Genomic DNA, 13,827 nt, shown 5'->3' on the forward strand with positions numbered 1-13,827 from the left:
TAGGGACTACATTTTACACAACATACTACAGGATTTTGTGGTTTGCATTGTTGGTGGCAGTTAGAATGTTGCAGGTGAAAGAAAAGGGAATGCATGCCAGTGTAAAATGTAGAAAATGGAAAGAACTTTATGAGATAAAAATGAGCGTAATAGACTTCAGCAGCATTATGTCAGAAAAAATGCCAGTTGAGAGAGATGAGTAGTATGGAAAATGAGTAAGAGTAGGTAGCTTGCAGAAAGAAAGAAAGAAAGAGAGAGAGAGAGACACAGAGAGAGAGAGAGAGAGAGAGGTGAATAATATATGAGGAATGAGTTCAGAAGTATAGAAAAAAGATTAGGAGACTGGAAACAACAAATGCAAAGTGAATCAAAGTGAGAGTCGGGGTAAAACTAGAATGATAGAAGGGGAGAAAATAGGAGAACCAGTAGAAGAATGGGAGTTAAATGAAAGAGAAACAGTGTAGGAACTAATGATGGAGAGATGACAGGGCAGCTGGTTAGTGGGAGAACAATTAGAGGAGAGAGAGAGAGAGAGAGAGAGAGAGAAAATGTGAGGAATGTAGGTGATAAAAGGAAGGAACAAAGTAGTAAAAGTGTGATGATCCATGATGTGAAAATTAGAATGCCAAAGGAGTGTATGCTTTGAGGAACAATAGGCAGTGTGACTATGGCAATTAAGAAAGATGAAAGAGTGGAAGAGATAAGATGTTTGTGATGGTGGGCTCAAATGACTTGAGAGGCAGTATTAATCAGGTGGTGAGAGATATGTGGTTCATGCTTGAGGTTGTATGGAAGAAGATTGAGAGAGGGCAGATATGAGTGTGTTGCCCATATATGATAATGCAGAGAAGAGCATCAATAACAAATAGTATGATATGTAGAAAGAGAGACTTGGATTATGTAAATGCATGGAAGGCTTTGAGGAAAGAAAGGAACTGCATGTGAGAGACAGCTTGCATTTGAATGAAAATGGAGATAAGCATTTAGATAATCTACATCTTCTTTTGTCTGTAGTCAATGCTGCATTTTTTTTTAAATCACTTTTTTACTGAATGCACAATATGATATGACATCATCCAATTAGAGATGATATTATTTATTACCAAAATTTCTCTCTCTATAATGATGACAACTGAAATTTGGAATTTTCTTTAATTATTTAAAAAAAAATGTCAAATTTCAGTTGTCATCTTTGTACATTGTTTGGTATTATACAAACATGTTGTCATATGATGAAATGCTGATACATGCTGTGAGTTGCCAAGGTATAGATGGAGATAGTTGCTTTTATTTAGTGATCTACTGTAAAAGCAGTGTCATGTGAAAAGGAGAGAGGGGCAGTGAACAGTAATATCAAGAGGTAATGTGCAATGCATTGCCTTCTTGCACCTTGATCATCCTCAAGAAATATAGATCAAATTTTCCAATTCCTTTATAGGTTTCTCATTTTAATCATTTGCTTTGGGGTTATAAAATGATGAATTTTAAACATCTGTTAAACACTATCTATTGTTTTTGAGTTCCAGATAATTGTTTTTTGTCCATTTATATGCTATTTGATTTCATGATTTTTTATATTGTTAAAAAAAATTAATTAATTCATATTATGTGTATTAATAATAATAATTTCTTATTCATTTTAATGATTAGCCTCAAGATTCTCTGGTTAAGTCTTTGCCAGTTTCATAATTATTGTGAAATTGAGGTAATTTTAGTGATATGATTCTTTTAATTTTTATAATCATTATTTCTCTAATTTTTAAACTTCACAGTTTGCTGTTTTTATTTTAACTCTATTTGCTAAGCTTCATGATTTTATTCAATTACAAAAGTAAGAGAAGATGGTACAGTTGATCTTGGGTATCTTCCTTCAGTTATGTATTCATTATTTATGGTATTAACTAACGAAAAATTTCTCTTAATGCATATAAATCTGAAGCTTAACTTCCATTGTTTCTTAATTGATATGAATGTTATAAATTAAAGATGTTAAGTTATATTCTTGGTTTAATCCTTTAAGTGTGTGCAAACAAAGTTTGTTCCTGAAGTATTTTCAGGACAGGGCAACTCATATGTAGAGGATAATGACTTCCTTCACATCACTTGCCTTAGTATTCTAATGCGAAGCACATATCCTTATAGACAAGTATAATGTTATGCATTATTATTATTATTATTATTATTATTCAGGCCTCCATGGAGTCAAAAGATTCATCGTGGGAGGTCCTTCCTAAAAACATAAAGTCTGTCAAGACTCATCGAGGGGGAGGTCCTCCCCCTAAGAAACACAAAGTCTATCATACCACTCCTTAAACTCATTGACCATTCTCACTCTCACCACTCCATCAGGAAATGTATTCCACGGTTCAACCACCCTCCATGCAAAGAAACCACTCCTCACCCTCTTGCTCACAGTTTCCTTTCGTAACTTCCAGGGATGGCCTCTTGTCATCACTCCTTCCCTCTGTTCAACCAAGCGAAAGAACTCCCCAATGTCAACCCTGTAACCACCTCTCAACAGTTTAAAATCATATCACCTCTCCTTCTTCTATTCACCAAACTCTGCAGTCCACATTCCCTCAGCCGATCCTCATAACTATCCTTGTACAGTACTGAAACCATCTTTGTCATCCGTCTTTGTACCCTTTCCACTGTTAATTTATCCCCTTCAAATCCTGGGGACCAAATCTGAGAACAATAGTCTAAGTGCGGTCTGATCAGAGTCTTATACAACAGAATGATAACCCTTTTATCTCTGCAGCTCAGTGTCCTTATAATTGCACAATCCTCTGTGTTACCTTCACCACCTTTGCAATATGTCCCCTAAATTTAAGGTTTCTATCAATCATCAACCCCAGATCTCTTGTCTCCCCTACTTCCTCCAGTATAACTCCTCCCATAGAGTATGCAGCATCCTATCGATGTTTCCCAAACCTCGTGACCTTACATTTTGCTGCATTAAACTGAAATCCCCATTCATTTGCCCATCTATCTAGCTTAGTCAAATCCTCTTGCAGGGCTACCACATCTGCACTATTACTAATAATCCTTCCCAGCTTCACATCATCTGCAAACAACTGAATATCCCCTTGCAGTCCACTGGCAATGTCATTGATGTAAAGGTTAAACAATATAGGTCCTAGTACTGAACCCTGTGGGAACCCCACTTGTAACCCTCTGCCTCCTTGAAACTGCTCCACCATACACAACTCTCTGATACCTATCAGACAGCCATTATGGGAAGGGATCACTCCCAAACCAGTTTCAACCTATATCTCACCAGGGGGAGCCAGACCCAGAGGTTATACAAAGATTGAAATAATGCAGAAGTCATATTTTCATATATGAGTAGCCAATAGGTATCACCCTGTATTATTATGATACTCTGGATTAGAGACAGTTGTTGAAAAGTTTTCCACTTGTTTATACTATAAATTAAAGATACCAAGAAATTATATACTTGTTTAATCCTTTATCCAAGTGTAAGCAAACAAAGTTTATGCATGAAGTATTTTCAGGCACAAACTTTGTATGTGCTTGAAAATACTCATATATGGAAATATGACTTCTGCATTACTTCAACTTTGGTATCACCTCTGGGTCTAGATCCCACTGATGAGACCTCAATAATGGTCAAAACCAGTCTGGGTAGTGACCCTTCATATAATGCATAGTATTATACATGTCCATAAGGATATATGCTTTGCATTATGGTACTCTAAGCAAGTGATGTGAAGTCATTAGCCTCTATATTCGAGTTGTCCTGTCCTGAAAATACTTCAGGCAAACTTTGTTTGCTCACACTTGGATAAAGGATTAAACCAAGAATGTAACTTCTTGTCATCTTTAATTTATAGTATAATGATGTGAATGTTAGTTAACTCATTCAGTATGTACCAGATTAATAAATCAGATTAAATAAAATTGGACAAGAATTTATATTCTTGTTTAATTCTTACTCAAGTGTAAGCAAACAGTTTCTACATGAAGTAACATGGCTACTTTTATATGGAGTCTGTTGACTTCACATCAGTTGTCTTAATATCCCATAATGCAAAGCACACTACTTTTTGGATGTGCATACTGCTATGCATCATAGGAAATTCACTACCTAGACTGGTTTTATCCTTTACTGAAATCTCATTAGCAGGACCTATACCCAGAAGACCAAGGTTGAATTAATTCAGAAATCCAATATTTTTCATATACAAGAGGTACAAAAGTATATTGATACCTTATTATTAAAATAATCTTTATCAGAGAGAGTTGTAACAAGATTTGGTCACAAAGATGAAGTAAGCATGATATTATATTCTTGTTTTATCCTGTACCTAAGTGTAAGCAAACAAAGTTTACATGTGAAATATCCTCATGATTAGGCTACTTTTATATATGGTACTCTATGCTGTTGAGTTCACATATGTTGGTACCACATAATTCAAAACACAGTACCTTGTACCTTTTGGATGCATGCGTGCACGCACGCACGCACGCACGCACGCACGCACACACGCGCACGCACACACGCACGCGCGCACACACACACACACACACACACACACAGTATGCCTCTTAAGTAATGAAGCAATAATTATTATATCAAAACAAAAAACTATATTTGGAATTGTCAATTACACAGAAGAAGGGATGTTTAAGGGTCAAGGCTATATAACTGAGAGGAGACCACCACATAGCCTTTAAAGGAATACAGAGAACTGACCAGGGCTTCTGACTTAATGACCAATCCTTACTTTCTCATGGTGCACTGTGTTAGGTATCTACCTGCATAATGAATGAATGAGGATGGGCTGGCAATTTGAGATTTAGCCAACCAAATTGTATTCTTGTTAGCTTAAACCACAAATAAAATGATGGTACAACATGATAGAATTTCATGCCATCTGGGGCACTGCCAGTTAAACAAGGCCCCTGTTGTTTTTACCAGGAAACCAGGGTGAATGGCAAAAAGTCAGGTACTGGAACAAATCCTGACTCCACCTCAACATCACCAGAGTTCGATCAGTACTATCAACATAAGAAGCCTGAATGGAAAAGAAATGTAGCTGGCTGTGGAATTGGATAAGTACCAGATCGACATAATATGGGTGACTGATACAAAAAAAACAAAAACTGGTGAGATCTTTCTAAGCAATAAATATAAAATGTTATATTTTGGCAATAACAATCAGGGAAAAGAAGGAGTAGCTATAGTATTCAATCAAGGCTAATCTTCTTGAATGGCAGGCAGTATCAAGTAGAGTGATCTAGGCAAATATCAGAATGGGAACTGGACAACGAGACTTATTTGTGCCTATGGTCCCACAGAAAGTAGAAGTGGAGGAATTTTTTGAGGCTTTAGAGAAAGCAACCGACACAATGAAAAAAGAAAAGACATGTATAATGCTATGCCTTAAGGGAAGGGCCACTACCCAGACCTGTTTCGACCTTTATTGAAGTCTCGTCAGTGGAGCCAGCCCTAGAAGTGCTGATACTACGGCAGAAGCAATGGAGAGGCCATATTTACTTATGTGAGTTGCCTAAAGGTGTACCACCTTATTATTAAATCACACTGGATTTAGAGAAAAATGTTGGAAGTTTATTTTCCATTTGGTTAGACCATAATAAATTTAGTTTAATCCTTTAACCAAGTGTAAGAAAAGAAAGTTTGCGTCCGAAGTATCTTCAGGGGCAACTCGTAGTAAAGGTAGACCAAACTATCATCACTCTTTGTTTCAGTATCTCCCATAATGCAAAGCACATCTCCTTGCAGGTATGTATAATGCTGTGCATTAAGGGAAGGGCCACTACCCAGATCGGTTTCGACCTTTATTGAGGTCTCGTCAGTGGGAGCCAGACCCAGAAGTGGTGATACTATGGCAGAAGCAATGGAGAGAGAAAAAAAAAAAAAACTCCCAACAGAGTAGGAAATGATTGTTAGATATACAGATTTCTGGAAAATTTGGATAAAAGAGCAAAGCTAATAATAATGGCAAATACTTGGTGGATTTCTGCTCAGGATATAGACTGGTTATTACTAACACCATGTTCCAACATAAGAGTGTGCATAAAGTCATATGAAAATAAGAGGCAAGGAATAAGATAAGTCTCATTGACTGTGTTATTGTTGATAGTGAGGATTTCAAACTGGTGCAGGACACTAGAGTGTACAGAGGATATGAAATTGGAAGTGATCACCATTTAGTCTAAAGCAGGATAAAATTGAATTTCCTATATTATTATTATTATTATTATTATTAGTAGTAGTAGTAGTAGTAGTAGTAGTAGTAGTAGTAGTAGTAGTAATAGTAGTATTATTTCCCAAGACTTCATGGAGTCAAAGACTCATCTGGGAGGTCCTTTTATCACACACACATCTCATCATACTGTGTCTTAAACACACTCAAACTCCTTCCAAACACCACACTCTCAGGCAAGGCATTACAATCATTCACAACTCTGCACGAAAAAAACCTGCCTCTCACTCCTCTACTCACACCCTCTTTATACAGTTTCCAGGGATGACCTCTGGTTCTACCCTGATCTCCCACTATTCTCTGTAGAACTTCTCCGCCATTGATCTTATAACAATCCCTTACCAACTAGTAGGTCTCTATCATATCTCCCCTCTTCCTTCTCTCCACCAGACTGCAAATTACATCTTCTCAATCTTTACTCATACTCAACATTCCAGAGGTCAGAAACTACCTCAGTCAGTCACCTTTGGACACCCTTTCTAACATCTTTTCATCCTTCTAAAAACCCGGTGACCAAATATGAGCACAATAGTCCATGTGCGGCCTAATCAAAGCCTTATACAATGAAACAAGAATCTCCCTACTTCTACAAGTCAGTGTCCTCCGCATAATTCCCAGAAGCCTTTGTGTTGTCCTCACAATTTTTGCAATGTGTTCCCTAAATTTTAGATCCTTATCCACTATCATCCTCCAGATCTCTTATTTCCTCTACCTCCAACAATATATTCTCACCAAGCATAAATTCGGCATCCCATCTTTGTTTTCCAAATTTTAAAACCTTACATTTTGCAACATTGAACTCACATCCCCATTTCTGTGCCCAATCACTCAATCTATTCAAGTCTTCCTGTAAGGCCACAACAACTTCACTACACTTCATGGTTCGTCCCAACTTTGCATCATTTGCAAACAACTGAATATCTCCATCCAAATCTTCACCAATATCATTAATATACAAGTTAAATAGTAATGGCCCTAAAACAGATCCCTGTGGCACTCCACTAGTGACTTTCCTTTTCCTGGATACTGCACCCCATCATACACAACTTGTTGATACCTATCAGATAGCCAGTCTCCAATCCAATGCACTAATTTAATATCCAACCCCATCTGCTCTAGTTTGACTGTCAACTTATAATGAGGTACTCTATCAAAAGCCTTTGCGAAATCCAAGTATATTACTATGTATCCTTCTCCTCTGTTAAAGGAAGCAGTCACTTTATTGTAATAAGTAAGTAGATTACTAAAACATGACCTCCCTTTAGCAAATCCATGCTGTCCATCAAAGATTATACCATTGTTGTCAAACCAACTCTGGATCCTAGTTCTCACAAGCTTCTCCAACAACTTAACCACAACACCTGACACAGAGATAGGCTTATAGTTTGATGCTTGAGTTCGATCACCTCCTTTATGAAGTGGCACAATCTTGCCCTCCTTCCACTCTTTAGGAACTTGACCAAGTGCAAGACTCGTATTAAAAAAATATATCAAGGCACATCTCAACTATCTGGCACATTCCTTCAGAATATGCGGTGATATATTATCAAGTCACACAGCCTTATTTACATCTAGTTTACTCAACTCCCCAAACACCTCTTGCTCACTTACAGTCAGTCTCTCCTCCCCATCATCAACTGCTCACAATCTCTCCATGAAGTCACATTCACAAGATTGAAAGATCTTTATGAACTGCTCATTAAGTATCTCCACCACACATTCTACAACAGCTGTCTTTATACTATTTCCTCCAATCAATGTCATCCTTCCATAATCATTCTTTCTTTTGCTGGCTACATATCAAAAGAACTCCCTAGGATTCTTTTTGGCTTCATTAGCTAACTGCTGTTCATACCTCTCTTTAGCTACTCTCACCAACCAAGTCACCCTCCTTGCCTGGTCTTTGTAGACCTCATGAAATTGGTTACTTCCACTTCTCTTATGTTGCCTCCACAATGCCCTTTTTCTCTGTATCGCATGCGTAATCTCTTTATTCATCCATCTCGCACCTACCTTATTTAACCTTCTCACCCTTGGAATACATTTAGACATTGCATCTACTAAATAGTTTTTGAAAATCCCCCAAGCTGCATTGATCTCTTTTCCAGCTAACACCTCATTCCATGCTACACCTGCAAGCTGTCTCCTGAGCTCTTCTTAATCACCCCTCTTTTGTAGTTCCACATATACCCTTTTTTCACAGCGATCCTTGCACTGCTGGCAACCACCCAGGTAATCACCTCATGGTCACTTTCACCAATTGGTGGATGATTTGACACCTCATTTATAATTACATCCTCTGATGAGATGACCAAATCCAAGACCCTTAATCCTCTTGTGCCCTCTGTTACATACTGTCTGAGGTAGTTATCCCTCAAAAAAACTAATTTTCTTTACTTCCAGTTGCTATCTCTTCATTCCAGTCTATATTGCCATGATTAAAATCACCCATAATGATCACCCTTTTCTTATTTACTTGGCTTATTTGACTATACATTTCTCTATCACCACCATCCACATTACCAGGCCTATAACATCATCCCACCAAGTATTTTATTCTATTCACCTCTATCTCACACCATAATGCCTCAAAACCACTGGCCCTATTTCCCTCTTGCATCTCTACCTTGTATAGATATAACTCTTTCTCTATCATGAATAGCACTCCCCCTCCATTTTTATCCCTTCTATCCTCACGAAACATATCATACCCTTCCATCTCTATTCCTGTCAGGATGTCGTCCTCATCTAACCATATCTCACTTATTTCGACAATCTTTGGGTGAACAGATGCAATTAGTGCAACCATTTCACCCGCCTTGTTTCATATACTTCTAGCATTGGTATACAAACATGACAGCTCATTTCTGGATCTGCAGCTAATTCCATTGATACCACTCACTCGATGTGATCTCTCCATGCTCAACTGGGACCATTTCCCTTTCTGCTTCTTCATTTTAGAACCCTTTTCAATTTCATATGTTTCCTCTTGATCCCTGGTCATCCCATTTCTTTCCTGCCTACACATGCTCTCACCTCCTCTGAAGAACATTTAAGAAAGTTTTAAAGCAATTAAAAGTCGAGCAGCTTTCAGATGTGAACTGTAGACTAAAATACACAAACATTATTGAAGAAAAAATGAAAGCGTTTGAGAACAGGAACCAAACCTTGGAGTTTCAGTGGCAAGCTCTGAAGAAAACATTGATTGATTCAGCCAGAGAGGCATGTGGTGAGGTTGTCTGCAAGGATAATTAAATCATAACTCTATGATGGACACAGGAAGTTAAAGAGGCAGTGAAGGAATATAAGAAAGCATATTGAAATTTCCTGGTGAATTTGTCATCTTGTGCTCTTATAGAATACAGAGACAAATGTAAGAAAGCTAAACACCGTATAAAACTAGCTAAACAAAAGTCATGGGAAGACTTTGGCAAGAACATAGAAAATAAATATCAAGAAGGTGGAAAAATATTATGGATGCTGTTGAAAAAGCTCAAAAATTGAGGAAAGAGTGCAATTAAATTGGAGATGATAAAGGTGACATGAAAACTGGAGAAAAAAGATATCCTTGATGCATGGAGTAATTACTTTCAAAAATTGCTAAATGAAACAAGCAGTGGTGGCACAGTGGTAAAAAAAAAACACTCAACAGACATGCAATCAGGAATGCATATCCATACTTGAAGTAGAAATGTCCATCAAAAGTCTGAAATGTGGAAAGATTAGGGTCATGAGGAGATGGTCATCAGTAATGCCAATGGGATATGATGGTCATCATCATCTACCAGGAGTAGATGATATTCAACCAGAAATGCTCAAGTATTGAAGTATAAAAGTTTTGCAGTGGCTGCACTGCATAGATCAGTAGGCTTGGACAGAGGGACAAATTCCAGGTGATTGGAGTAGATCTCTCATAGTATCATTTCCCATATACAAAAGGGGAAATTAAACTGAATGTGAGAATCACAGGTATTTCCCTACTGAGTGTTCCTGTTAAGATTTATGCAAGTATACTTGAGAAAAGGGTGAGATGGATTGTGGAAGGAAGCTTGGTGAAAAATAAGCTGAATTCAGGCCAAATAGTAGCTTTCAGGATCAGATTTTCACTTTATGACAAATGGCAAATAGTTGAGAAATCATGTGAATATAACAAAGATCTTTATTTAAGTTTTGTAGATCTGGAAAAGGCATATGACAAGGTGCCAAGAGAAATGTTATTCAAAATGTTACAGTTATATGCAGAGCCGGATTAAGACCCATAGAGGCCCTAAGAACTTAAAAGATTTCAGTGCCCCATATATATGTAATTCAAAATATAAACAACAATAAACCATAAAATAACTTTTTATTTTTCGAAATGAAACAAAACTTATAGCAAGATGGAAAATATTGTTTATTTTTGTATACTTCAACTTTATTTAGATTTGAAAAGTTTTCTCCTACTTTTTTTAATTGCAAAGTCTTTGATCAGATCCTCAAAATTAATCTTACGTAACACATCTGCTTCTATACTTAGTAGAGATAAGGTATTCAACCTGCCTTGTTGCATAGTTGTTCTGATGGGATTTTTAATATACTTCAACTGAGAAAATGAATGCTCAGCTGAGCAATTTGTGACCATTAATGTTAAAAATATACGAAAGGTAATGTCTACATTTGGAAAGGCACACTCAATATTGTCTTCTACAATTATTTCATAAAGTTCAGCATGACTGAATCTTGTTTTTACATTTTTTGTTGCACTGAACTTATGGTGCACATATGAATGAAACTACTGAATCTCAGCTGTGAAATTTGTGTTCAAGTCCTCTGGGTAAGCATCAATCAGCTTTTGACAACACTGAGAATACCATTCAATTTCAGTAGATGATGAAGTCACTGAAGTAGCATTATGTGGCACATCACTTAGAAAAGAAAATCTCTCTGATATTTCTTTGTTGGCCATATACAGCATTAGGCAGATGAGGGAAATGTTATCTGTGAGAGTCAACATGGATTTGTGAAAGGGCGCTCTTGTTTTAGCAATATGCTAGCCTTTTATGATAAAGTTACAAGAACATTATATGAGGGAAAGGCATATACTGCAATTTTCTTAGACTTAGCAAAGGCATTTGACAGGGTGCCACATGATAAGCTGATATTTAAGTTGAAGCACATGGGTCTGGATGTCAGATTCGTCAACTGGATTCAGGATTGGCTGTCCGATAGGTATCAGCGTTGTGTATGGTGGAGCAGTTTCAAGGAGGCAGAGGGTTACAAGTGGGGTCCCACAGGGCTCAGTATTAGGCCTATATTGTTTAATCTTTATATCAATGACATTGCCAGTGGATTGCAAGGGGGATATTCAGTTGTTTGCGGATGATGCGAAGCTGGGAAGGATTATTAGTAATAGTGCAGATGTGGTAACCCTGCAAGAGGATTTGAATAAGCTAGATAGATGGGCAAATGAATGGGGATGTCGGTTTAATGCAGCAAAATGTAAGGTCTTGAGGTTTGGGAAACATCAATGGGATGCTGCATACTCTATGGGAGGAGTTATACTGGAAGAAGTAGGGGAGACAAGAGATCTGGGGTTGATGATTGATAGAAACCTGAAGTTTAGGGGACATATTGCAAAGGTGGTGAAGGTAACACAGAGGATTGCTGTAATTATGAGAAGGACACTGACCTGCAGAGATAAGAGGGTTATCATTCCATTGTATAAGTCTCTGATCATACCACACTTGGACTATTGTTCTCAGATTTGGTCCCCAGGATTTGAAGGGAATAAATTAACTGTGGAAAGGATACAAAGACAGATGACAAAGATGGTTTCATGACTGTACAAAAATAGTTATGAGTCGGCTGAGGGAATGTGGACTGCAGAGTTTGGTGAATAGAAGAAGGAGAGGTGATATGATTGAGACTTTTAAACTGTTGAGAGGTGGTTACAGGTTTCACACTGGGGAGTTCTTTCGCTTGGTTGAACAGCGGGAAGGAGCGATGATAAGAGGCCATTCCTGGAAGTTACAAAAGGAAACTGTGAGCAAGAGGGTGAGGAGTAGTTTCTTTGCATGGAGGGTGGTTGAACGGTGGAATGCATTGCCTGATGGAGTGGTGAGAGCGAGAACTTTAAATGAGTTTAAGGAGTGGCATGATAGACTTTGTGTTTCTTAGGGGGGACCTCCCCTCGATGAGTCTTGACAGACTATGTTCTTAGGAAGGACCTCCCACGATGAGTCTTTTGACTCCATGGAGGCCTGAATAATAATAATAATAATAATAATAATATCTCTTCTCTTCTTTTCATCTCAGTTTCAAGTTTGTCAACAGTTGTGTAAAAGGTGGTGATATGAAATTTATATCTGGCATTCAGATATACTTCTGGAGCATCTCCATCGTTGGGTACCTTCTTTCTGATACATTTGTGAGTTTGAGCTGTAATCAACATCTGGTAGCACATACTTTGTAGCTGCATGATATCTTTCAAATTCATTTCATGAAGTGCACAATTGGTCAGCTAATGATCCATACAAATTTGCACATGTTTTTAAGTTGACATCCTCATTCTGTAGAACTTGGCTTACTCTATGGAAATTTTGCAAAATCTCATCCCAAAAATTCAACATAAAAACGAATTCTAGCTCTTGCATGCTATTTGCAATATTATCTGCTTCTCTTCTAGTGTCTGCCTTTTGTGACTGGTCTTCGGATGTACAGTCTAACGCTTCTAAAATATGAAGGAAAGATTTCAAAATTGCTGCTGTTGCCATAGCATGTGCCTCCATCTGTATCAGAGAGGGATATTAAGACATTTTGATTTCCAATACAACCTTTAAGAATTGTCCACCAGCTGGTTGAGGCTGAAAAAAAGGTATAGAGCAACCGCACTGTAGAGAAGAAATTAACCGCCTCTTGACAGCAGTCAACAGCACTTCGGCCTACCGAATTTAGTGAATGAGCTGCACAGGGCACATATAGAGCAAACTTGTTTGTTTCTAAAATTTTTTTGTTGCATCGTCTTATAATGCCCAGACATGTTTGTTTGTTTATCAACTTGAGTAGCAAAAACCTCTGCACAAATCTGTTTTTAAGATTTGTGCAGGATCTAAGATCTGGCTGTTTTCTTATCTACAATTAGCTGTACAGTGAGTAGCCTAGTAGTTATTTGCTTGTCATGGGCAACAATTTCTCTAGCTTTCACCACATTTTCATTTCTTTGTGCAGAAACTGGCCATCCTCAGTGTGGTTCATCCTCCATCGACTCCCTCTCCTCTTTAAACGTTCAAAACAGCAGATAACCTGTACATCAGACAATCATTGCTGTAAACGTTTTGATGTGTTGGTACATTTCTGTAGCAGTTTTTCCTAAACAGTATAATTTTATTACAGCCCTTTGCTCCATGAGGCAACTTCTGACATGCTCCACTCATACACTCTTACTTCAATGATTGCCACATGAAAACTGCTGTGTCACAAGACTTGACATTTGCACCTACAATTATAACACACTCTCATAGTCAAAATTATGAACATGTTTGTTACTTTTATTCAAAGGGCTGTCCTGTAAAAAATCAATCTCATTACTTAACAG

General features: G+C 37.6%; 1 protein-coding gene across 1 annotated transcript in view; it reads left to right on the forward strand.

Moving 5' to 3' along the window:
• Positions 1–13,827, forward strand: part of LOC150109801 (lysophosphatidylcholine acyltransferase 1-like) — a 424,292-nt gene that overhangs the window by 168,489 nt on the left and 241,976 nt on the right. Inside the window, exon 7 of the mRNA XM_090396220.1 lies at positions 1,651–1,705. Coding sequence (XP_090252346.1) covers positions 1,651–1,705 — 55 coding nt within the window. The remainder of the gene's footprint in view (positions 1–1,650; positions 1,706–13,827) is intronic.

This window comes from Typopeltis vanoorti, chromosome 1, assembly GCF_054136105.1.
Source record: "Typopeltis vanoorti isolate ZY-2024b chromosome 1, IOZ_Tvanoo_1.0, whole genome shotgun sequence".
In the NCBI taxonomy this organism is placed as follows: domain Eukaryota; kingdom Metazoa; phylum Arthropoda; class Arachnida; order Uropygi; family Thelyphonidae; genus Typopeltis; species Typopeltis vanoorti.